The sequence below is a fragment of the Mytilus californianus genome, unplaced genomic scaffold, assembly GCF_021869535.1.
Source record: "Mytilus californianus isolate M0D057914Y unplaced genomic scaffold, xbMytCali1.0.p SCAF_7, whole genome shotgun sequence".
In the NCBI taxonomy this organism is placed as follows: domain Eukaryota; kingdom Metazoa; phylum Mollusca; class Bivalvia; order Mytilida; family Mytilidae; genus Mytilus; species Mytilus californianus.
In genome coordinates, this window is record NW_026262723.1 from 50,862,612 (window position 1) to 50,889,974 (window position 27,363).

The window sequence follows — 27,363 nt, forward strand, 5'->3', positions numbered from 1 at the left end:
CTTTACAAAATATAAGTAGGCGGAGTTAAACCTGTGTATAGGTAAATTTGATTATTTGATAATTTGATAATGTCCAATCAAATTTAAATAAAATGTACACTAGTTTAAATCCGCCTTTTTATGTTGTTTTCAGATGTCAATCTTAATTACAATGCTCGAGCAAACAAAGCAAGCAAGCCAAACAAACCTTTGTCTTGCTAGCATAATGAAAACAGCTGTAAGGTGATTAAAAAGGTGTCATATTTCCAGTTCAATCAAATAAGATATGCATATGATAAATTATTTTGAGAGGGACATACAAATAATAATACAGAAAAGACAAATAAGTGGTAGATTTTCATTATTAAATGAATTTATTCTTTCTTTTCTTTTTATACATATCTTAATTGTTAACGTAATTTATATTACTCACTTCTAAAATGTTCAAAATAAATTATTTAATTAATTGTAAATCATAATTAATTTCAAATTTAAAAGTAGTGATAATTAATTTCCAATAAAGAAAACAACATCCAACATCATACTTATATTCTTCTAGTAGTCCGAGTTTGTTTTCGTCCGATTTTGTGAGGCCGATTATGTTCTAGGCCGAGTTTGTTAAAGGCCGAGATATCAGGGATTCGTTCACATATCATCAATGTAACTGTCAATAGAATATAAATCTAGGTAGTTGAAATGAATATGGCGCTAACAGACCAGTATGATATCTGCAAATTGGCCTTTGAAGGCAATACTGGAACTTTAAAGAAAAGAATCAAGGAAAATACCGAATTGTCAACAACTAAAGATGAGGTAGTTGCTCATTCAAAACAATCTGCATGTGTAGGCGACTATAGGCTATAGCTTTCATATCGATCCGTCCCAACTTTCATAATTATATATAAGCTTTACAGTTTATGAATATTAAGCTTGGCATATGAAACATATGAAAATGTAACAGATGCTGGAAAACAAACACCTAGATTTTTTGACATTTTAAATTTCAACGTTTAAAGAGGGTTGGACAGGGGGGCACCCTTCTCCCACCTTTCCCCCTTCTCCCACCTGCCGCCCCCTATCTCCCACCTCCCACTTTTAGAATCTTTCTTTCTTTCCTACCAATTTTTTTTTTGCATTTGCCCTGATTTTTATATTTTTTATTGTTGTCTAGTCATATGCTAGTTGCATATAAATGTTCATTATTTAAACAGAGTATATTAAAGTTTGTTGAAAAATTTGCCAAATAATTGTATTTTGCTGCAACCAAATACATAATTATTTTCCTTTGAATTGCATAGTAGACCAGGTCGAATACTGAAATACAATTTATTTTCTTTATTGATATTTGTTAACAATTTTAATAATTCTAGGCAGTCAATTTATGCAGTATAAAAATAAATGAACTTATAAATCCTTTTCATGTTTTACAATTCCTACATCATTGTGGGTCTCATTGGGGTCTAAGCGTGACCTGGGATTGCTGATTTTTTGTAAGCGTGACACGTGAAAGTCAAATTATTGTGCCGTGAAAATGGGAAATGAAGTCTAGCGGGACACGGGAAATTACAAAAAAATGAGAATTGCTTACGTACATAGTGTAAGCGGGATATGGGAATCTGACAAAACAGTTAGCGGGATCCGGGATCAGAACCCCCCAATGAGACCCCAATCATTGTTTTTACTCATTCCAAGCTGACTAGTAATTATTATTATTATGAACAATTAATGCTCCAAAACAAGCCATCAACTTTTAAATATTTCCATGTGTTTTCATGAATTTCAAGAAGTTATACCATATAAATATCTGAATAAGTTTATTAAAGTTAAATACCCTTAATATTAATATTTTTTGATAAAAGTAGGGAGAACGAACCCAGGGCCAACGGACTCTACGAGCGAACAAACTCAGGGCCAACGGACCCAGGGCGAACAATTAATCAGGGCGAACGGACCCGATACCATGTATAATAGTCCCAGGTTTATGGTCAGATCATATGTTTTTGTACGTCATATGAAATCGTACTATGCATGCTTTTTCAATGGAAATTGTGACATCACAATGCATTCTTAATAGCACGAAAACCCATGAGACGAGGATAATCATATCTGAAAAAAATATTTTTCTATCAATTCTGCCTGACCTATTCAAACTAAAACTTTAGTCTTTGTAGTATCAATAGGTCGAAAACACAAGTCGTTGAAGACACAAGTTTTTGTCAACAAAGGTGCCATCAATCTTCTGAACTCCAATAAAAAAATAATTTAAGATCGAAATATATTTCAGATACAATTATTTTATGCACAAGTATACTGATGACACCAAAAATATTAGGCATGTCTATGTTCAACCAGATAAAAAGGAAATTCGGAGAAATTTGTTAGTAGGTCAAAAATACAATACACGAGGATATTTATTTCCAGATGCCATTCTTTAGTTTAGCAAGTAATGACAATTTATTAATTGAATTTTGCAAGCCATTTTTACTGGTAGATATATATAAAACTAAATTATCAGTACAGCCAGTTAATATTTACATCATTTAATGTTGAATTGCAATGTTTGAGTTTTGATTCAAACGCATCAAAAGTTTTTAATTTTTCACCCAAAGAAATTTTTTAAGTACTTGGACAACATTCATTCTGTGTCAGAAACTTATGCTGTGTCAAATATTTAATCACAATCCAAATTCAAAGCTGTATCAAGCTTGAATGTTGTGTCCATACTTGCCCCAACTGTTTAGTGTTTGACCTCTGTGGTCGTATCAAGCTGTGCCCTGCTGGGAGCATTTTATTGCTTTTTATTGAAAATAGGTTTCTAAAGCAATTGGAACAGTGGAATTGCCAATAAGAAATGTTCATTTTAGAATTTGAAAAAGTATGCAGGAGTATTTTTATATACATTATATAAGCTTATTATTTAATACCCTTGCATATATATATACGAAGAACACATTACAAGAGGGTTTCACAGGAAATAAAAATTGAAAAATTAAATCCTCCCACCGGCTCCAATTTTTTTCAGCAAGCTGGATTAAAATTTAATTAATTTAAGTTGGCCTTATAAGAGCATTTAATCAGGCTGAAGCAGATAAACGCATCTTGTCTCTTATTGGATGATTTTTATGGCCCTGCAACAAAGTTGTTGCGACAATATAGTTTTAACCTTATCCGTCATTCTGCAACGAAAAGTTATACAGACTTTATAGATCACCTGGCCCCAAGGGCCAAGTGAGCTTTTCTCATCTGGACACTGCCTGCCAACCAAGATGGCAGACTGAGACATGGCTACAAATAGAACATAGGGATAAAATGCAAGTTTTGTCTATTATTTTGAAAACCATTATAAATAGAGAAAATCTGACCGGGGCAGAAATGTTTAGGATGTTGAGCTCTACCAATTGTCCATATACGTCAAATCTGACAGACGACTTCTTATAGGAGTTATTGCCCTTAAATGACAAATTTTACCATTTTTTAAAATTTTTGCCTATTATCTTGAAAACTATAATAGATGGAGAAAAACTTTAAATTGCAAAAATGATCAGCAGGACAAGTTCTACAAACAAGTGTACATGGTAGAAATCGTCAGTCGACTCCTTATTAGAATAATTGCCCTTTGATGATGTTTTTTACCAATTTTTTGCGCTTTTGTCTTATAACTTAAAAATTATAATAGATAGATAGAGACAAGATCTACAAGACAATTATGGAGGAATTTGTCATAAGACTCCTTATTGGAGTTATTGCCCTTTAATGCCAATTTTTACCATTTTGTTTTGCGTTTTGCCTTATATGATAAAAATTATAATAGATGAATAGACAATTTAAATCACAAAAATGATCAACAAGGCAAGATCTACTAACAAGTCAAATTTTGCTGATAAAGTTAGTAGACTGTCACTCTTTATAGGAGTGATTGCCCTTAAATGAGGATTTTTATGCCACACCTATGATAGTAGAGGGGCCTTATGTTTTTCAGTCTGTGTGTCCGTTTGTCTGTCTGTCCCGCATCAGGTTAAAGTTTTTGGTCGCTTCTGGTTAAAGTTTTTGGTCAAGGTTGTTTTTGATGAAGTTGAAGTCCAATCAACTTGAAACTTAGTACCCATGTTCCCTATGATATAATCTTTTTAATACCAAATTAGAGTTTTGACCCCAATTTCATGGTCCACTGAACATAGAAAATGATAGTGCGAGTGGGGCATCCGTGTACTATGGACACATTCTTGTTTTACCCTCTTTTGTGTTTTGAGCAAAACTAAAGAAGATAGAGAGAAACTAAACAGAATAAATGATCAGCAATACAAGATCAACAAAACAGAGATTTTTGTCCTGAATTCTATTTTCGTTGACAATGTTGGAGAGTGTCTTTTGTTGAATATGCACAAAGACCAAGGTGAGAGACACAGGCTCTTTTGAGCCTCTAGTTTTCTAAACGCCTACAATGTGAGTCAACTAAGATGAGTTACAGATTAACCTTACGTTTGGTCCCACTCCGCTGATTTTTGTCGGATTAACATGCTTTGGACTTTGTAAATTTCATGAAAATAGCAGTATATATACAGACTTTTTTCAAAACACCTTCACAAATTGAGCTGATTTATAGTATGTGAGTCTACTATGATGAGTTATAGATCAAGTTTACGTTTATTTCTGCTCCTTTGATTTTTGCTGAAATGACCGGCTTTGGACTTGGAAAATTTTGTGAAAATAATAGTTATATGGACTTTTTTCTAAACACCTTCACAAATTGAGCTGATTTATAGTATGTGAGTCTACTATGATCAGTTACAGATCGAATTTATGTTTGGTTCTGCTCCATTGATTTTTGCTGAAATAATGGGCTTTGGACTTTAAAATATTGTGAAAATAACAGTTATATGGACTTTTTTTCTGAAAGCCTTCACATATTGAGATGATTTTTAGAATGTGAGTCTACTATGATGAGTTTCAGATCAAGTTTATGTTTGGTTCTGCTACATTGATTTTTGCTGAAATTACAGGCTTTGGACTTTGAAAATTTGGTGAAAATAACAGTTATACAGACTTTCATTCTTAAAATTTCACATTAAAAAATGGCTCAAATATAAAAATAAGAAGATGTGGTATAATTGCCAATGAGACTACTCTGCACCCAAGTTCAAATGAAGTGGATGTAAGCAACTATAGGCATCCGTACGGCTTTCAACAATGAGAAAACCCCATACCATATAGTCGGCTATAAAAGGCTTTTTTTTTGCAAACGGGCCATTCGTGTTGTACGACACATCTAGTTGAGATTAGTTAACTAATCATGCTAATGGAGATATTCATATCTGTGCATCACAACCAAACATGGCCTTAACTTGTATGGCAAAACCCGCCCTGCATGTATGGAAATCTGTTTGGCTGTGCAGGATGTATAAATTTGAGGAACCATTTCTGTCCCTATCCAACATACCTTCATTTCAAGCAGCAGTAAAAATTCCTGTCCTTACCTCTTTGATTTATTTTCAGTTTGTTCTCTCTTCTTAGATATGCATGAAATATTTGCTACTGAATGCAAACAAACAACAATCAGTCAATACAAAAACATGCCTTTTTTTCTCTGCTTCATATTACACTCTTCTGTTTTGAATCTAGATTTTCTAAAAATTTGTTTGCAAACTTTGTTCTATTATTATAGAAAAACAATTTGTCCTTCTGTGATCATGACAAAACTATCATGAAATTACTATCTGAAAAAAAAGTAAAATAACAAAAATACCGAACTCCAAGGAAAATTCAAAACGGAAAGTCCTTTATCAATGGAAAAATCAAAAGCTCAAACACATCAAATGAATGGAAAACAACTGTTATATTCTTGACTTGGTACAGACATTCCCTTATGTAGGATATGGGTGATTAAGCCTGGTTTTATAGCTAGCTAAACCTCTCACTTGTATGACAGTCATATAGAATATCATTATATTGATAATAATGTGTGAGCAAAGCAAATAGATATAATAGGTAAAAATGTAAAAAAATTGGGGTACAGCAGAGTGAGTACACTTAACGTATTTTCACTAAAAAGAAAACAAAACTTTCCCAGCTGTTTTTTGTCGAGCCTGCGACTTCTGTCGCAGAAAGCTCGACATAGGGATAGTGTTCCGGCTGAGGCGGCGTTAACTTACTACTTAAAAGCTTTATATTTTAGAAGGTGGAAGACCTGGATGCTTCAAACTTTGTATATAGATGCCTTATGTTATGAAGTTTCCGTCTGTCATATATATGTTCATTGTCCTTGACCTCATTTTCATGGTTCAGTGACTACTTGAAAAAAAAAGTAAAGATTTTTTGTTATGTTAATTTCTCTCTTATTATGAGTAATAGGATAACTATATTTAGTATGTGCGTACTTTGCAAGGTCCTCATGCCTGTCAGACAGTTTTCATCTGACCTTGACCTCAATTCATGGATCAGTGAACAAGGTTAAGTTTTCGTGGTCAAGTCCATATATCAGATACTATAAACAATAGGTCTATATTTGGTGTATGGAATGATTGTAAGGTGTACATGTCCAACTGGCAGGTGTCATCTGACCTTGACCTCATTTTCATGGTTCAGTGGTTAATGTTAAGTTTTTGTGTTTTGGTCTTTTTTTCTAATACTATATGCAATAGGTCAACTATATTTGGTGTGTGGAAATATTTTACGATGAACATGTCAGTCTGGCAGATTTTATTTGACCTTGACCTAATTTTCACAGTTCATTGCTCAGTGTTAAGTTTTTGTGTTTTGGTCTATTTTTCTTAAACTATAAGCAATAGGTCAACTATATTTGGTGTATGGAATGATTGTAAGGTGTACATGTCCAATTGACAGGTGTCATCTGACCTTGACCTCATTTTCATGGTTCAGTGGTTAAAGTTAAGTTTTTATACGACCGCTTTTTTGCGGTCGTATATTGGTATGACGATGGCGTCGTCGTCATCGTCGTCGTCCGAAGACACATTGGTTTTCGCACTCTAACTTTAGATAAAGTGAATGGATCTCTATGAAATTTTACCAAAAGGTTCAATACCACAAAAGAAAGGTTGGGATTGATTTTGGGGGTTATGGTACCAACAGTTAAGGAATTAGGGGCCAAAAAGGGTCCAAAAATAAGCATTTTTGTAACTTCCAGACATAACTTGTGTGTTAGTGTATGGATCTCTCTGACATTGTACCAGAAGGTTCCATATTAGAAAGGGAATGCTGGGATTGATTTTAGGGGTAATTGCCTCAACATTTTAGGAATTAGGGGCAAAAAAAGGGGCAAAAAACAAGCATTTTTCTAGTTTCATGACAATAACTTGTGTGTTAGTGTATGGATCTCTCTGAAATTGTACTGCAAGGTACCATACCACAAGTGGAAGGCTGGGATTGATTTTGGGGGTAATTGCCTCAAAATTTTAGGAATTAGGGGCAAAAAAGGGGCAAAAAACAAGCATTTTTCTAGTTTCCGGACAATTACTTGTGTGTAAGTGTATGGATTTATGAAATTGTACTACAAGGTTCCATATCACAGAGGGAAAGCTGGAATTGAGTTTGGGGGGTAATTGCCCAAAATGTTTAGGAATAAGGGGCCATAAAAGGGCCAAAAATAAGCATTTTTCTAGTTTCCAGAGAATAACTTGTGTTCAAGTGTATGGATCTCTCTGAAATGGTACTGCAAGGTACCATACCACAAAGGGAAGGCTGGGATTGATTTTGGGGGTAATTATCTCAAAATTTTAGGAATTGGGGGCCAAAAAGGGGCAAAAAACAAGCATTTTTCTAGTTTCATGACAATAACTTGTGTGTAAGTGTATGGATCTTTATGAAATTGTACTACAAGGTTCCATATCACAAAGGGAAAGCTGGGTTTGAGTTTGGGGGTAATTGCCCTAAACGTTTAGGAATTTGAGGCCAAAAAGGGGCCAAAAAACAAGCATTTTTCTAGTTTCCAGACAATAACTTGTGTTCAAGTGTATGGATCTCTCTGAAATTGTACTGCAAGGTACCATACCACAAAGGGAAGGCTGGGATTGAGTTTGGGGGTGATGAATCTTAAGGGGGTTCAAAAAATTTGGGGGGGGATTTTTTTCCCCCTTTTTTTGCTTTAAAATTTTCCATTTTAAATTGGTTATTTCTGATTTATATATAAAAGCAAATAATAATGATATGGTTTAAATAGGTAAATTAAAAAATTTTAAGTTCTTAGACCACATTCATTCTGTGTGAGAAACCTATGCTGTGTCAAATATTTAATCACAATCCAAATTCAGTGCTGTATCAAGCTTGAATGTTGTGTCCATACTTGCCCCAACTGTTTAGGGTTCAACCTCTGCGGTCGTATCAAGTTGCGCCCAGTGGAGCATTTTATTGTGTTTTGGTCTTTTTTTCTTATACTATATGCAATATGCAATAGGTCAACTATATTTGATGTATGGAAATATGTACAGTCTGGCAGGTTTTATTTAACTATGACCTTATTTTGACGGTTCATTGCTCAGTGTTAAGTTTTTGTGTTTTGGTCTGTTTTTCTTAAACTATAAGCAATATTTGGTGTATGGAATGATTGTAAGGTGTATATGTCTGTCTGTCAGGTATCATCTGACCTTGACCTCATTTTCATAGTTCATTGGTCAATGTTAAATTTTCATATTTAAGTTTGTTTCTTAGATACTATAAGCAATAGGTCAACTATATTTAATGCATAGATTTATTGTAAGGTGTACATATCTGTCTGGCATGTTTCATCTGACCTTGACCTCATTTTCATGGTTCAGTGGTCAATGTTAAGTTTTCCTGGTTAAGTTTGTTTCTTAGAAACTATAAGCAATAGGTATTTCCGTTTTGGTTAATCTGACCTTGACCTCATTTTCTTGGATCATGTTAAGTTTATGTGATACTTGTAGTAAAGCTTTATATTTAGGACTATCAACATAAAATCAATGATCAGTAAAGCAGGCGAGACATTTCAGCGTGTGCACTCTTGTTTTAAGAATAAACTTAATTTTACCGAACCATTTGTTATTTTCTTTAATATTGTAAAATTGAGAATGGAAATGGGGGATGTGTCAAAGAGACAACAACCCGACCACAGAACAGACAACAGCAGGAATTTGGTCAAAATGCATCTCAATGCTAATTTTCTGTTAATTTACAAATTATCTGAAACTGAACAGGCAATTTTGTTTCAAAATTTCAATCATTTTACAAACTGACTACCGGTAGGTATTTTTAGTCATTTTATATAATGCTATCAAAGTTAGGTATTTTATAGATTGCCTGAAAATTCAGTCATTTTAAAAAATTGCTGTCATATATACACACAATTAAGGTGATCCCCAAGCTGATGCACACATATTTTCTTTTTAGAAAAAGTTATAAAAACTACTCAAATTGAGAAATGTTGTTTGATTCATCATGAATACTGTTTACTTAAAATATTCCTCCAATCATCAACTCTGTCATGTGGAAATTTCCACTTACCCTGAATCAAATACTTAACAAAACTCTCCGACTTTTATTATCTTTTTAATATACATGAAGTTATTATTTTATTCATTAATTTGTTATCATGGTTATGAGGCAAGAAAAACTTTGGCTGGATTGTCTTTAGACTTGGGGCTGGAAAGACCTGATACAGTATCTTATTTTCACAAGCTGGTACCTTTACAAATACCTACCTTATTTTCACAATTCTTATTTGTACCTTTACAAACTTGTAATTATACTACCTTGGTATTCTGGCCCAACCTCTATTTCTTGTCAGTGAGCCAGGTTCACATGCTACTAATTTTACCCACTGCTGAATAACTAGGCCTAAAACAAACTCGGCCGGATTGGTTTGGGGCCAGAACAACCCGTGTATATTGATGTCCTTTTGTTTTTTGTTTTTAGATATCAAACATGAAAAAAGAATAAAAACAAAAGTGTTTTCTTTTTGATATCTTAAAACCAAAGTGTTTTTGTTTTTGATATCATAAAACAAAAACAAAAAACGACATTTGAATTCAAATTCTCTTTTCAATTTTCAGAATTTTTCAATTATAAAGCGAACAATATTTTCTTTTTTTGGTTTCATAGACTCATCAAAAAATAAAAATTGTCAACAATAGTTTATTTCATTCTTCACATCAAGGTAATTTTTATACCCCCGCTTTAAAAAAGTGGGGGTATACTGTTTTACCTCTGTCTGTCCATCCGTCAGTCTGTCAGTCGGTCAGTCCGTTTGTCCGTCCGTCCCATGAATATTTTTCGTTGCATCTTTCTCAGGAACTACATTTCAAGGATTTCTGAAATTTGGTTTCAGGGTTTATATTAGTCAGCTATACCGTGTGATGCGTTTTCAGATTCATCACTCAACAACTTCCTGTTTACCATATACTTTTAGCGGGCGGGGGTATCATTAGTGAGCAGTAGCTCACAGATTCACTTGTTTAATGGGATTTTAGACAACATAGACTTGTATGTCTTGGGAACTTTGTCATTTATCAGTAAAATTTCTGAAAGATGTCAAAGCAGTATTTTTAATTGCCTGGGTTCATGCTGCCAAAAAATCTGTCATTTTGTTTGTATGATTAAAATTTGATAAATCTCTTATGATATATGCAGATGAATAATTTCCTTAACTGTAAAATGAATTCATCTTATAAAAAGAATTTATTTTAAGAAATTTATAATATGACTAAGAATTTTGGAACACTTAGAAGAGGGTGGTAAAGGGTTATTTTCCTGCAACCTGTTTTGCCATTTTTATTTCACGTGCAGCCGTGAAAAGGGTTCGTTATTCACCGTGTTTCGTGAAATCGGTAAAAAGATCAATGTGCAAGAAATTTTTAATTGTTCGTTCATCGTGAAATGGCAATATTATTTCGCGTTCTTCTGTGCAGATACCCCCCTTTACGCCCCTCTTAGAACAATATTTAAATGTATGATACTGAATCCTATGTACATAATAGATAATATGCACTATAATTGCATTTTCTTTTCAGACAAACAGAATGCCTCTTCACTGGGCAGTTTCAGGTGGTCATACAGAGATTGTAGAATTTCTTATCAAACAAGGTGTGCCAGTAGATGCCAGGGACGAAGTAAGAGAAGTTATTGGAAGAAAATTATTTTAATGAATAAGTAAATTTAAACTATTTTAACATGGTATGCTAATTGAAGTAACAAATTTAATGTTGTTCAAATCAAGAAATGTATAGTACAATATTCTAATTACAATTCATGCAGTTATGGCATATAATACCCCAATCTAGGCATGCTAGGAGTCATGGGAGTAAAGAAATAATGTATATTGCATTGAACTTGTTTATAGGTCCTTCTGTTTGTCAAATAAAACAATTCAGTCAAACATTTCACAGGTACAAGTTAACAGAATTACTTCGTATTTGGTCAGCAGCTTAACTGTGATGTGTTGTAACATGTGAGTATTTTTTGGAACAGTCAGACTCCTACTTCCTGTTTGCCAATACTTTTAATTTTTCAATAGGTTGAATGAAAAAATTTTCCTCACAGGATTCTCTGGTAGTACTGAACAGGGTGACTTCTTCTTTTGCCAGTAGTTTGGCATTGATGAGTTGAAATGTCTGAGCCCTTTTCAGATCTGTCAGCCATCTACTACCGTTTTTCTGGTGCTTTAATATATTCCAGTGGAGGTATGCTTAGCAGAATAACACAGCCTCGTATAACCATGATACACATGAATCAGGATGTTGATGCGTTCGAATCAAACACACAGTGTAACATTGATTTCAGACCGAAAAAACATTACATTTTTAAGGTAAGTCAGATAATTATTCTTATGATATTTTGCTTCCATATATTACTCATTACTAACTGCTAGTTTCAGGTTCAATCCAAGCATTTGAAAAAGGGGGCCCCCTTGCAAGCTTATGTTTGGAGTGATACTTGTAAAACGTCTATGCGTTTATCATATATGTTGACCCTGTTGGGTGAAGTAGATACATGCATGTATAGATCGTGTTTATTTAATGTCAAACCATTGTTATATAAGAAACATAATAAAACATAAGTGTCAGTTAGCATGTCTACATGTATGAAATCGGGCTAAATTCTTGACATTGTATGACAAAATGCGAGCTAATTAAAAAATATCAACAAAAAGAGGTCTTAATTTAAACTACCGTACAAACAAGAAAGGAAATAATCAAAAAATGGCAGAAGCAATGAAAGACAACCAATGGGTAATGGGTCTGGCTCTTGGCTTGATGCTCTAAAAAAGCTTAAAAACAAATAACAAAAAGATATGAAGTACCGATCTAACAGTAATTGCAGATACTGGAAGCTAGTTCAAAGTAAAATTTCCAATTAAGAATAAACCCTATTTTTCCAAGACAAACTATCAGTCACTAAACTGCAAAGGATTGAATGTAAACACATCTATAGCAATCTATCAAATGTATGACCTTTCCATAATACAATTATCAACAGGATGTAGGACCATCAGTTTAAATAATTGGATGAAAACCCATGTTATATATTGGATTAGATCATTTAAAAAAAAAAGTTTGTCATTTACATTATTTGAGATGAATGTAATACATGTACTTTCAAAATTTCAGAATATATTTTGTGGAGGAGGAAACAGTCGGGGCAGATGACTCTAAAAATGAGGTCGTTCAGCATAACAGATGTACTATTTGTGTGTATGCCACTAAAAGAAAGCCAATCTGAGACGCTGTAAAAAAGAAAGGGTGCATCAAAAACCAACTCAGGACAGTGTTACACATACAACAACTAATAGTGTTCTGTTTGTGGCAAAATGTTCACATTAAGAGCTGGATTATCAATCCATATCAAGGACAAACACATATATTTTTGAATACAAAAGTAGCATGTGTGGTGATGGCTTCAACTGGTTGAATTGCATCAAAACAGAAAAGTGTTGCCTATGCTATTTACATACATGAATTCACTGAAAGCTGATCTACAAAACTTATGTAACCTCTGTGGTTGTGAGTATAACTCTTCAAACTCTCTTAGAGAGCACAAGAAAGTTGTTCATGAAGGTCGCTTAATTACATGTATACCGGTATGTGGAAAACAGTATAAATGGCTATCAAGTCATATATACTGTTTAACAGTTTTTAAACTAATACAGAAAAAAACATAATAATAATAAAAATGTACAAATTTGTAGTTAGTTGTTTAATTTAGTCATGTTGATCTCGCCTGATGAATGACGCAAAATGCAAGACATAATGATGGTAATACAGATTGAACTCAGTTTCATGGTATGTTGGTTTTTGTCTCGCCTGCGACGAAAGTTGTGGAAAGCGAGATATAGGGATTCCTTTGACAGCGACGGCGTCAACAATTGTTAAGTTTTCTGATGAAGTTAGTTTGATAGGAACTGCTTGTGATAGATCAATGATATTTTGTATGAAGTTGCATTACTATCAGTACATATCAGTTTGATGACAATTTTGAGGCCCTGCCCCCTAGGCCATGGTCCAGTGACTTTGAATTAATTAGCCATTTTCAATGTTAAGTTTTCTGCTTAAGTTAGTTTGATAGGAACTACTTGTGATAGATCAATGATATTTTGTATGAAGTTGCATTACTATCAGTACATATCAGTTTGACGACTATTTTGAGGCCCTGCCTCTTAGGACATGGTTCAGTGACTTTCAATTAATTAGCAATTTTCAATGATAAGTTTTCTGCTTAAGTTAGTTTGATATGAACTACTTGCGATAGATCAATGATATTTTCTATAAAGTTGCATTACTATGATCAGTACATATTAGTTTGACGACTATTTCAAGGCCCTGCCCCCTAGGTCATGGTCCAGTGACTTTCAATCAATTAACAATTTTCAATGTTAAGTTTTCTGATTAAGTTAATTTGATAGGAACTACTTACAATAGACAATATTTTCTATAAAGTTACATTGCTGTCTGTTCATCTCAGTTTGTCAACCATTTTTAGGCCCAATCCACAAGTTGGTCCAGAGACTTTGAATTAATTAGCAATGTTGCTGTCCATCAGATTGTCTTTCATATCTCTGTGTCAATAGTTTATTATGATAAGGTCCATATATCAGGTATTAATATACAAATTATATCACTATACTCGGTGTATAAATGATTGTAATACAACAGATTTTGCCGACAGTAAATCTGAAATTTTAATGCCTTCAAGATGTTGTTGAATTTAAGTCCTTTGCAAACATGTGGAAGTATTGTTGATTCATCTTAGCAATAAAATTGGCCAATAGGTTGTATACCTCTTGCTGATATTGATTGCTCACTGACACAAGCTTTCATTTGTCGCTATGTCCCTGTCAACTTTGACCTCAGGTTTAACAAATAGGTGATTTTTTTAAAAAGAAAAGTTCTATCAATATTGATGTTATATTTCACATTTCTTATTTTCAGTACCATGCAACATGCCATGCCCCCCCCCCCCCCTCCCCAAAAAAAGAAAAAAAACAACTCAAAACAAACCAACAACAAAAAAAAACAACAACAGAAACAAAAACAATTAAATATTTGTTCAATCATTTTTTTAATATATCTAATGCATAGCTCTGATTCCAGGTCCAGGTTATTAGCTAGAAGTAATCATGTATATGTTACTAACCTTGGTAGTATAGTTTTGACAGCTGTAGGAAAACTGAAGGTTTCTGGTGAAAGTGTTATACCATGTTTACTGTGCAACTGCAGTAGTTCAAGGAAAGGGTAAACTCTTGCTCTGCTTGTTTGGAGATGAAATCCTCTTCACAAACATAATAATAAGAAAATGTTAATAAATACAAGTAATCACTTCAATGAGAAATCTGGTATAGTAAAATGCTAGTTGTTTAGTCTTTCAGAATTTATTTTCCGGGTTTTCTAGTTTAGAATCCAATATGTGAAATGGTTAGGTAGCAATTCACAGTTTGGAGTTTGGTTTTGCATTTTGGCTCTGGTGAATTTTTTCAAATATGAAAGTTATTGTGCAATAAAATTCATTTTTAGATAGCTGAAGAATAATAAAGCCTTCAAAATGGGTTTATATGAACATCATGTTTTTTGCATGTTTTATAGGCTTTTTTCTGTTTGACAGTCCGTATTTTCCCATTCATACTGGTCATAGATCCAGAAACTATTGTAGTGTTTTCCAACAAATATTTTATGCTAGAACTTTTCAGTTTCAATTTTATGGAAGAAAGGTTAAATGCATATGATTTTTATTTGACTTCTTGATAGATAAATGTCAATGGTTTCAGAAAAGGTATCACTAAAATGGATTGAAATTCTACTTTTGTGACAATTCCAACCCCCTTTTCGCAATATTTGTATCAAATAAATGTACCCGGTAGATTGTTGCCATGGTTACACCAAAAAGATATTATATTTCATAGTTTTAACTATTGGAAATCAAATCTATGGAAGATACTGTTTTCATACATATGCACACATATGACGCAATCAGTAAGCATAATTTGTTATAAAGCAGGGGAAAGAGGGTGGTTAAAATTAATGAGTGTCAAAAGTTTTTTTTGGAATAGAAAAAAAACTGGGGATGTTTAATATTTTTCTAAAGAAATATCTTGAAAGGTTTTGTTGTGTTTATTTGCTTTTTATCATATGATATCAATATCAAGGTATTACAATTTGATTATGCTAGTGCTGATGAGGAGGAGGAGAGTCACGGATGGCTGAAGAACGTCCAGCGGAAAATTTAATGATATCTATGACGAGATTGCTAATGCAATATGGAAATATATTTGTATAAAATTATCATAGAAATATTACTACCAACTTTGATGAAAATTGGCAGGAAATAGCAAAGTAGTCTCTGAGTAGATTTGTATGTAAAAGTAACATACAGAGAACAATTTTGGATATCAAGTGAAGATGATAGCTGACATGATCCATAAATCTAGTTGAGTAGCAATGGCTGTAATGCTATTACCTGTTTTTGTTGAATCTGTAGCATAACATTTCACATGAAGTACTCAAGGCTGATGGAATGTTGTCTGGTCTAATTAAACCACTACCTTTTGGATCAAGGTCTTGAAATGCCCTAAACAGACTCTTGGTTCTAGAGACTCAAGTGATCGGAGGTTATATATTCCAGTTTTATCAAACGGGAATAACCGAAGTCTCCTGTCAGTAACAACCCTCGTTTATATGCCCTGTCATTATGTGCTGAATTGCTTTAAAAAATACAGAAAAAAATTATGCCTTGAGGCATTGTAGGACCTATAGTAGGCGATACCTTAAGGCATCGTTTTGGCGAGTCAAGTTCCATGTGACACCTCAAGACATAATTGGGGATGAAAGGGTTAAACACTCCATTACACCAATGTAGTCTAGAAAAATTCAAGAAAAGAAGAAAATATTTCTGTTTTACTTATATAAGTAAAATATATCTGAATGTCTAAGAGATATAACTCTACCTCCAAAATAATTTACCTGTACCAGTAAATATTTCAAAGTTCTCATAAGGACTGAAGGGTAAAGATTGCATCTTGGGAACTACACATTAAACTTTGCATTGTATTAAACATTGAAAGGCAATTTTTTCGAATTATAAAAATAAGAAGATGTGGTATGATTGCAAATGAGACAACTCTCCACAAGAGACCAAATGACACAGAAATTAACAACTACAGGTCACCGTACGGCCTTCAACAATGAGCAAAGCCTACACCTAATAGTTCGCTATAAAAGGCCCCGAAATGACAAATGTAAAACAATTCAAACGAGAAAACTAACAGCCTAATTTATGTACAAAATAATGAACAAAAAACAACGATGTTACACAGCAACAGACGACAACAACTGAATTACAGGCTCCTGACTTGGGACTTGCACATACAGAATGTGGTGGGGTTAAACTCGTTTGAAGGCACCAACCCTCCCCCTAACCTGGGACAGTTTGTAACAGTACAACATAAGAACAAACTATGAAAATCAGTTGAAAAAGGCTTAACTCATCAGATGGATACAAATAGAAATACATCTAACAAAAACACAGAGTGGACATGGGCGGGTACTTATACATCCCCACAACAAAATGACACTGAGTACAGATCTGAGAGTACTTGTCCATATTAGGATTCAACACTTTTTCATGTAAATTTTCATAAAATCGTTTTTTTTGGCTATTTTCAAGATCACGATCATGTAATCTGGTCAAAGGATTTAAATCATGGTGTGCAGGCCTGAATCCCTAAATTAGGCAGGTATGAAGTCTGTACCGTAGTTGATTAACTTTAGTTATGGACAAAAGAAGATCATCATACTCCAATTTTTAATAATACCTTTTCTCATTTACATCATTGTTACTTTTAGCTTGATTGATTCATGCACAACTTATTATGCAATTTTCTTGACAAGTATCATTATACACATACTAGTACACAAAATTAATAACTTGAATATTTGAGTACCCAGTATATATTTGATTGATATATGTCTTGAAATGTACATACAAAGGATGAAAAGAATGTTCACCTCAATGCACTAAATGTTTGTACTCTCTAAAGTAGTGATAAAGTCTGAAATACTGCAATTTTTACCCCAAGAACATTTGTATAAGTTTAACCCCTGACTGACTGATATAAAAGGCATATTGACATTTGATACAAAATATACAATAGATAATGTTGAAAGCAAAGTTTATAAAGTGTATATAAAGATGTCTGTTAAAACATTTAAAAGTCTTTTCTAATTTGTTATTCTTTGGAAAAATTCATGTCATCTTATTGCAGACTGGATGGACACCATTAATGATAGCAGCATCAGCAGGAAGATATCAGATTATATTAATGTTGATAAGAAATGGTGCACAAGTTAATGCTGTCAATCAGACAGGACAATGTTCTTTACATTATGCTGCTTCTAAAAATAGATATGAGGTAAGAGATATAACAAAGCTGGACTCTTTAACATATATATTACAATTATGAATGGGCTGTTTACAGTCCAGGGGGTTTTTGTTTGGGGCTTTTGTCTGGTGGGCTTTTGCCCTAGACTCGGAATTGAAGTAAGAGGTGCTATGCAATTTTCTATATATCCTGCTTTTTTACTGCTTAAAAAAAAGCAAGTTATTTCATTTAGAGTCATTTATATTATCCATCCACGTGTTCAATTGTACCGATATATAATGTGTTTAGTTCCATGCAAATTGTATAAGTACTGTAATATGATATATAATTATCAGGTTTTCTCCATATTGATACTGTAAAATGTCAGCAATAGGTATTGTACACTGGCAAAGCCTTATGGAAATGCACAGTAATTTAAGTAAAGTATAATATGCTATCCCAAATCGATTCCATGTTAACTAAGTGTTTACCGGTAATAAAAAAAAAATTGTGGAAAAAACTGTTTTTTTGTTGTTAAATAATTATGTTTTGAAAAACATCTTTTTGTGCTACAATTTAAAGCAAAAGATATTAATAGATAAACTATGCTATTCCTAATTTGTTCTTCATGACAAATTTATAGGAAATGGGAAATTGTAGTAAAAACCTTGTTTTTAGTGTGAAGGTAGATTGGGGGGGGTTCTTAGATTAAAATAGATAAACAAAAAATTTAATAATTTTACCAAATGTAGTTTATATCATGCTTTTTGGAAAATGACGCTATCAGCATCATGCTTTTTGGAAAATGACGCTATCAGCGGCATGTTTCCGATACCATTGACCAGAACTTACGGAAGTCGATTATTGCCTCCGCCTACCACACTCAGTTTCATATTTACTATTTTACATACTAACTGGAATCTGCTTGTATTACGCTACACTCGAACAAAGTGTTGTAGTCGGACAGGAACCAGTTTACATACTTTTTTTTATTTATCCAAAAGATATCTTGACCTGTCCATATGTTTTTTGTTATTAAATGGTATTTGGAGCTATCCCTTTGTTATATTTTTCATATTTATTCGAGCTTTCACTTTTATGCACATGTCTTACAATCGTAAACAATCGGTATGTATACATGATAAATAGATCCGTAAGTTTTGTTATGGTGTTGGACTTTCTATACAAATCCTTGCCTCCAATGATCAGCAATCGCTAGACAAAATAGTTCTCCTAAATAATGTCAGCCTTTCATGCCATTTCAACTTAACAATCATTAAAAAAAGTGAAAATCGGAATCATTTTGATATCCATTGGATAGAAACTGGTCTTTATCCAGATTTACGAAGATTTTAAAAATCGGAAATTAGTAATACGGTTATACCCACGCGGTGCGTATGAATCTTTGTTTACAAAACAGGATTTCGGAATGTCTCTACTTTTTAGATCGTAAGTCACGATAAACTCAAACTGAAAGTAAACAGTTGTTTGTAAGACGCAGGTTTACTCACCATAAACAAGCTGAAACGTTCAGTATGGCATATATTTTAGGTTAAAGACGGTCCCATTCATTTAAAAAGCATTTTGAAAGTAGACGATGGGATTATTTCAGGTTTGGGGAACGAGTAAATTATCACAAAGTTCATTTCTTGACGACCTCATAATTTCATCATGTCGATGGTACAACTCGATTTTTACTGTTTACTGTCGCTTCTCATGTTTTGTATTTAAACGGTCGTTTATTTTTAAACCCTAACCAGGCATATGCATTCTGTAATTGTGCAAATCTTCGTTCTTTGGTCAATTGGCTTATGGATAGTTGTATCAATTTCAACTCTTACATTATTTTTTTTTAAATATATTTGCATTACACATGCAATGGCAGTACCTTTCCAATTACTATTTATGTGTTGTGTCTAAATTAAAGTTGTAACACTTTATAGTGACTGGAAAGGGTAGAAAAATTCATCAGATGAGAAAAGACTGAAGATACTTCAAACGGCACTGAATCATTAGATATTGCATCTTATAAAAAGAAACTGAGATTTGGATAGTTCCACTTCAAGGTAAAAATGTTTATCTCTTGTGAAATGAAATTAAAAAAATATTGTAACACTGTAGTTAATTAATAAAGATACTATTACGTGTATTTCTGTATTGGCCTTATTATTGGTTCTCGGCCAGCAGTCAAACGGCACCGAATCATTAGATATTGCATCTTATAAAAGGAAACTGAGATTTGGATAGTTCCACTTCAAGGTAAAAATGTTTATCTCTTGTGAAATGAAATAAAAAAAATATTGTAACACTGTAGTTAATTAATAAAGATACTATTACATGTATTTCTGTATTGGCCTTATTATTGGTCCTCGGCCAGCAGTATTGGCCTTCCGCTTCGCCTCAGACCAATACACCCAAGACATGGACCAATAACAAGGCCAATACAGAAATACTTACGCAATGATATTTTAGAATGACAGTATGGTTCAATAGCGGGAATTAGCCCCTCAACTACTTTTTACATAAATATTAATTTCTGGCTTCAACGCTTTGTTCGTCTTGTCTGGAGATCTTGCTGTAGTTCCAGTTCAGCAAGCATTTTAGAGATGTATCCCGTCCATCCTCTTTTGACTTGTAATCTCTGGTGATAGATTTTGCCGCTTGACATCGTATCCTTTCAAGCTTGTTTTTTTTTGTTACCGTGTAGGGGTCCCATACTATGGCTCCATATTAAATTATAAGATCCATTCCTAAAGATCTAGATCATTGTTCTAATCTGACACAAATTTCAATAACTGGAATGCTACCCAAGTTGAATATATGGTGACCCACGAGAACAGCATTATCACTATTGAAATTGTGTTTAATACCATGATTGTTCAATGTCATTAACTTAAATGGAGACAGACATTTGACCTGAAAGACATGAAAGGTGGTGTGGGAGTGCAAAATCAAAAACTAACTGACTATGATATATGGTTAAAGAATGAATATCAATTACATGGGTCAACATGGTCAAGGGCAGAGTTGTTATAAAATAACAATATGGCAGAGAAGTGGTTTCAAGTTTCATATAAAGCGACCTGACTGACATGAAATAAAAAATCGAAGGAGTATCCCTATTTGTCTAATCTTCAAGGTGAAATAAAACTAGTAAAACAATATTATACTATTGTCTATATATACAGAAATATAATTTGCTTCAAGTAACAGAAATAACTAGGTCACTAGTAACTTATTTAATGAGTATGTGGGGTATAAGAGCTTGCTAACAACAGGCTCTTCATAATCGTTTGGTTTGAAAAGGATACTATTAGTCTATATTCTTGATTTAGAAAAATGTAATTGCAAGAAAAAATTAACATTACTTAGAATACTTTAGATCATTCAGGTAGTCTTTATTTATATGTACAAAAGAACAGCCAGTAGTCATTGGATATTGTAGATCATTCAAATAGTCTTGAACTTTTTATTAGTACAAAAGAACAGCCAGTAGTCATAGGATATTGTAGATCATTTCGGTAGTCTTGACCTATTTATTTATACAAAAAAACAGCCAGTAGTAATTGGATACTGTAGATCATTCAGGTAGTCTTGACCTATTCATTTGTACTGAAAAAACAGACACATATACGAATATCAATTATATGCTTACGAGACATGTTGCAATGTTAAACTTATTACGGTATGTGAAAATCAAGACTTGCATAAGAAATATCACAATATTAGAGACAGTGGCGTCATTATTCCTCAGAGCTTTCAGCTCTTTGATTAAAAAAAATTGATAAAAAGTATGGGTCACAGCTACAGGTTGTGCAAAATTGTCAGATTTTGTATAGAACATGCATGAAAAACCTAATTTTGTGTGATAAAAAGAAAACTAAACAATAGAATTTTTCAGATAAAATATGAGAAGATAGCTCTTATAATGTGCTTTCAGAAAATAAAAATAAAAATTGGGCACACGTCCAAGTTGAAAAAATTGAATCAAACAAAAAATATTTTGTATCTATAAAAAGCAGTGGAAAAAAATATGATAAAACACATAATTTTCTTCATTTTTCAATGAATAGTCTTACAAATGAATTACCTACTTCTTTTGAAATTTTCACATTTACTTAAAAATCTAGACGGATTGTTTTCTTATATTTTACAATCCAAGATGGTGGAAGACACCCTATCTACCTAAATTTATAATAAATTTTGAGCAACATCTTTTGGTGCTTGTATTTTGAAGAAAATTTGATATGCCGTAGGTATGATTATGCTATCCCAAATTGATTCCCCATGTCAAATTTGTGGTAAGTGAAAAATTAGGCTAAAAATTCATAGTAAACATTTTTGTTTGTTTAAGTATTACAAGTATTGAGAAACATCTTTTGTGCTAGGATATCAACAAAAGGCGATACATATAGGTATAGTTGTTGAGAATACCGCGGGAGTTAAGACGTCACGTTTTACCAATTGTATCTAGGGTTGAAGTCAATGTGGGACGTAGCCTTAGCAGCTCGGATATATAAAACGTTAAACTGTATGGTTGTGTTTTGTCTGTATAACAATAGTTGAGTTAGCCCCGACATTTATGGTGCCGTAACCAAAGGATAGTTAAAGAATATAAGAACTGGAAATAGAAGTGCAGTGACGAGACTTTTCCGAAAAATTCGAGGAGGCGAAGGAAAACACGGACTTCGACAGAGATGAACTACTTGCAACATACGATAATCTTACCATAGAAGAAATTGTTGGAAAAACTGAACGAACAGATATTGGAAGCAATGGATTCAGACAACGTTGAAAGTGATATATATAGTAGATACAGATGAGTATTCAAATAATTTAGACACTAAACTTAGACATTTTCGTAATTTCATACAAATTGGTCAAAACCGTACACCAAGTTCCAATGTAACACAATCTTCATATCAAGTACTCAATGTAGAAAGCCGTCCTTTACGCCCGGCAAATGTTGATAACTTTCAAAACGCAACACCATTCTATGCTTCATCTGCTGCTCAAAAACAGACAAGCTACAATGGCTCTGATACAGGTCATATTGCTCCACAAAATATAGCTAGTACTAGAAACCATTGTTTACCCAAGTTGTCACTACCGAAGTTTAATGGCAACATTTTAGATTGGCAAACGTTTTGGGACTCGTACGAATCTGCTGTACATTTCAATCCTACTTTGACAAACATTGAGAAATTTAATTATCTTAAATTGCAACTTGAAAGCGAGGCATTGAATACGATTACAGGATTTGCGCTTACAAACGGAAATTATATGGAGGCTATAATGCACTAAAGGAACAGTTTGGACAAACACACCGAATTACGGAAGCCTACTTACAGGTACTTTTAGATATTGCCCAACCACGATACACCTTGTCAAACTTAAGATTATTTTATGACCGATGTGAAGCCTATGTAAGAGGTTTAGATTCGCTCGGACAACCTGAGATGTCATATGGAACTTTACTGGTACCGATTATTATGAGAAAGTTACCCAGTGAAATCAAACAACACTTAGCCAGAGAACACAGACCGTCCACATGGTCCAGTTGGAATTTGAAAGATCTGAGAAGGAGCATATTGAATGAAATTCAAATCATGGAGGCAGGACAAAATACAAGTACATATCTTGAGTCTTTAGACCGTCAGTTCGCAACTGCATCTACAGGTACATTTCATACAGGAATAGAATCACCGCGAGAAAACACATCACACAACAAGAGCCAACCACGGAATATTACAGAAAGACCATGTGTTTTTTGTAAAGAGATACATGCACCAGCACACTGTACCAATGTTATTAATCATAAAGCTTGCATGTCTATCGTAAAACGTGATAATTTATGTTTTAATTGTTTAGGTAATCATCATGCTAATGAGTGTCAATCGAAATGAACGTGTCGACACTGCAACCAGAGACATCATTCCAGCCTATGTAGTGCAAGTAGCAATGTTAACAGCGAAGGTTTAGCATTCATTACAAGCAATACAAATAAACAGATTCAATCTACACCTGTCAATCTTATAAATGACACTGAAAACGAGGAAGATACTAAAGTTTTGCATTCATCAACACAGATGCGTACAAATGTGCTACTGAAAACGGCTGTAGCTCCTGTGTTTTTTCTGTATAACGATAGTTGAGTTAGCCCCGACTATAGTATCTGTTTCCTGGTGTCAAAATGCAGAATTTGATGTAAAAACCAAGGAGGTTATATTAAAAGGAGAGAGCATACTCTGCTTGATATAAATTTTGCATCCTATGGGTAGCAATTCGATCAGAAAAAAAGGATAAAAATATAAAAAAAACAGACATGCATGCTTACCAACCACTTGATATGGCCCTCTTATGTACAAGGTGTAACCGCAAACCGTTTGGGTAATACGATTGATTGTTGATGTCACATTATTGTAATTGGTGACTGGGTCATTGAAATACAGGTGTTTTTATTGTAACAATTCAATTCAGTTTAAAGGTGTTTAAACTTTATAATAACAATTTACATAAAATTGAAAGTATATCTGCGTCTAACTACAGTGAAAAACGGCTAAGAAATGACAAACATTATGAGGGTTTAAAAAAATTTCAGAATGCAATTTTCAGTCTTTCTTAGGGTGTTCTGCTGTAGACATAAGCTTAGGGTGTTCTGCTGTAGACATAAGCTTAGGGTGTTCTGCTGTAGACATAAGCTTAGGATGTTCTGCTATAGACATAAGCTTAGGGTGTTCTGCTGTAGACATAAGCTTAGGGTGTTCTGCTGTTGACATAAGCTTAGGGTGTTCTGCTGTAGACATAAGCTAAGGGTGTTCTGCTGTAGACATAAGCACATTGATTTGTATTGTTTCTGCTGTAGACATAAGCTTAGGGTGTTCTGCTGTTGACATAAGCTTAGGGTGTTCTGCTGTTGACATAAGCTTAGGGTGTTCTGCTGTAGACATAAGCTTAGGGTGTTCTGCTGTTGACATAAGCTTAGGGTGTTCTGCTATAGACATAAGCTTAGGGTGTTCTGCTGTAGACATAAGCACATTGATTTGTATTGTTTCTGCTGTAGACATAAGCACATTGTTTTTTATGGTTTCTGCACACAATTAGAATATTTCTTTATTATTTCATTTTATTTTCCTATATTTTACATTTTGGTTCCCTTTAAATTGAAGTTCCCAGCTCACAAAATGCAAAGGAAGATAAAAACTAGATGAAGAAATATAAAGTTTATTTTAAAGTCCTCTCTGAAGCCACTCCAAATCAATACCTTGTATACTCAGAGTATAATTTTGTATTGCTAAAAGCATTTCTTAAATGGCTTAATATCATGGTCAAGTGTCTGAAAATTTGCACATACATTTTGTACATGTACATTAATACTAAGATTGCCAGGAATGTAGATGGGTATCTCAAATATTTGAAATCTTTTTTGATAACACACTATGTGTAGATCCCTGTTTTTTTTTCAATAACCAGAGACCTTCTTGATTGATAGTAATTTATTTAACTGTCGAAATATTCACAATTTGCCCTTCATTAACTAGTAAGTAGGTTGTCAGGAAAATGTTGGCATTTGAAAATTAAAAAAAAAAGAAACAAACAAGATTTTATGAGTGACAAGTCAAATATTTCCTAAGGTTTCTATATATTTATACATCACAGGCTTTCAAATGTTTGGGTTTGAGCATTTCTGATGAAGGTAAAACCAGAACAGCGCTTTGAACGCACAAAATTTATAGATTTATTTTCTTTTACATGTATACAATTAAGTTGACATTATTTTTGTTGCAATACGAAGCAATGATTTTCTAATCCAATCATTTTTTATTAAGTACGTAAATTGTACATGTATAGGTAAATTGTATACTCGGTATCTGAAGTAAAATAAGTTTATTCAAAGGGGTTGATACAGGCAGAGATGACATCAGTGCAAACCTTCAATAAAATGGAAAAGACATCAATTTGGTCATAAAGATACCACAACAGGAAAATTATGTCCATTCTATTACAATCTTCAGTTACACAAAAAAATCAGGTCAGTGGAGATTTTAGTCTTGCAGATGTAAAATATTTCTAGATAAAATTCTTTTTCAAGTTCTAACACTTCAGCATTGCTTATAAATAGATCATCCCCATAATTAGATGATGACTGAAACACATCAGTAGAAATCCTGTGTGTATTTTGTAATAGCCTGTAATACTGGCACAACCTCCTCTTCAGGTCAGTAAGTCTAACTTTCTCACTGCAAGAATTCAAAAAAATTTCACACAGTTTCTGTCATTTTGAGATCTGTTGAATTCATTTTAGAATCAAGGCATCAACAAAATTTAATTGGCAGTTTCACTTCATGAAATTGCTAACCGTATTTTTTAAAGCGTTAAAAGAACAATATATGAAACGCAACGGTTTAAAATTGAAAATCTTTAAACACTTAAAACTGTAAATTACTCAGGAATTGAACACCCTTCTTTTGATTTTAAGAGACAGAATGAAAACCGCAATCTTAACCACTCAGCCATTCTGGAGAATGCCTAAGTAGTTAAGATTGATTGAAACCGGAAGTTTCAAGTTAATCGTCAATTATGAGTGATTCCAAATGATCTACAGAGTTCGTTCTGTTTCTCAAATGACAATAAAGTAAAATAACAAAAATACCGAACTCCAAGGAAAATTCAAAACAGAAAGTCCCTTATCAAGTGGCAAAATTAAAAGCTCAAACACATCAAACATATGGAAAACAACTGTCATATTCCTGACTTGGTACAGGCATTTCCTTATGTAGAAAATGGTGGTTTAAAACCATATCATCATATTTTTAGCTCACCGTTCCGAAGGAACAGTGAGCTTTTGCCATCACTTGGCGTCCGTCCTCGTCCGTCTGGTGTAAACTATTTCAAACATCATCTCCTCTGAAACTACTGAACCAATTCCATCCAAACTTAAGCTGAATGATGCTTAGGGTATCTAAAATATAGTTTGTGTTTTATTTACTGTTTCGTCAAATAACATGGCCGCCATGGCTAAAAATAGAACATAGGGGTAAAATGCAGTTTTTGGCTTATATCTCAAAAACCAAAGCATTTAAAGCAAATCTGACATGGGATTAAAGTGTTCATTAGGTGAAGTTCTATCAGCCCTGAAATTTTCAGTTGAATCTGATAACCCATTGTTGGGTTGCTGCCACTAAATTGGTAATTTAAAGGAAATTTTGCAGTTTTTGGTTATCTTGAATATTATTAATGATAAAGATAAACTGTGAACAGCAAAAATGTTCAGCAAGGTAAGATCTACAAATAAGTTCATATGATCAAAATTGTCAATTGACCCCTTAAGGAGTTATTGCCCTTTAAGGACAATTTTACACAATTTGTTTATCATGTTTTCTAACTTTAAAAAATCTTCTTCTCTGAAACTACTGAACCAATTCCAACCAAACTTAAGCTGAATGATTCTAAGGGTATCTAGAATAAAGTTTGTGTTTTATTTTCTGATTCGTAAAAACACATGGCCGCCATGGCTAAAAATAGAACATAGGGGTAAAATGCAATTTTTGGCTTATATCTCAAAAACC

The 27,363-nt window shown here is 33.4% G+C and overlaps 1 protein-coding gene and 1 long non-coding RNA gene across 3 annotated transcripts in view; both read left to right on the top strand.

Annotated features, from left to right (window-relative positions):
- Nucleotides 1-602: 602 nt before the first annotated feature.
- The window catches only part of LOC127709736 (26S proteasome non-ATPase regulatory subunit 10-like), a 55,632-nt gene continuing 28,871 nt past the window's right edge, over nucleotides 603-27,363 (top strand). For both annotated transcript variants that reach the window (XR_007985718.1, XM_052215409.1), the window contains exons 1-3: nucleotides 603-792; nucleotides 10,959-11,057; nucleotides 17,699-17,845. Coding sequence is in view for 1 of the 2 variants with exons in the window: in XM_052215409.1 (XP_052071369.1) it covers nucleotides 676-792; nucleotides 10,959-11,057; nucleotides 17,699-17,845 (363 nt within the window). In the remaining variant the exon portion in view is untranslated. The remainder of the gene's footprint in view (nucleotides 793-10,958; nucleotides 11,058-17,698; nucleotides 17,846-27,363) is intronic.
- Nucleotides 11,066-14,403, top strand: LOC127709773 (uncharacterized). The gene is made up of 2 exons (XR_007985756.1): nucleotides 11,066-11,752; nucleotides 12,555-14,403. It is a non-coding gene; the product is annotated as an uncharacterized LOC127709773 (long non-coding RNA).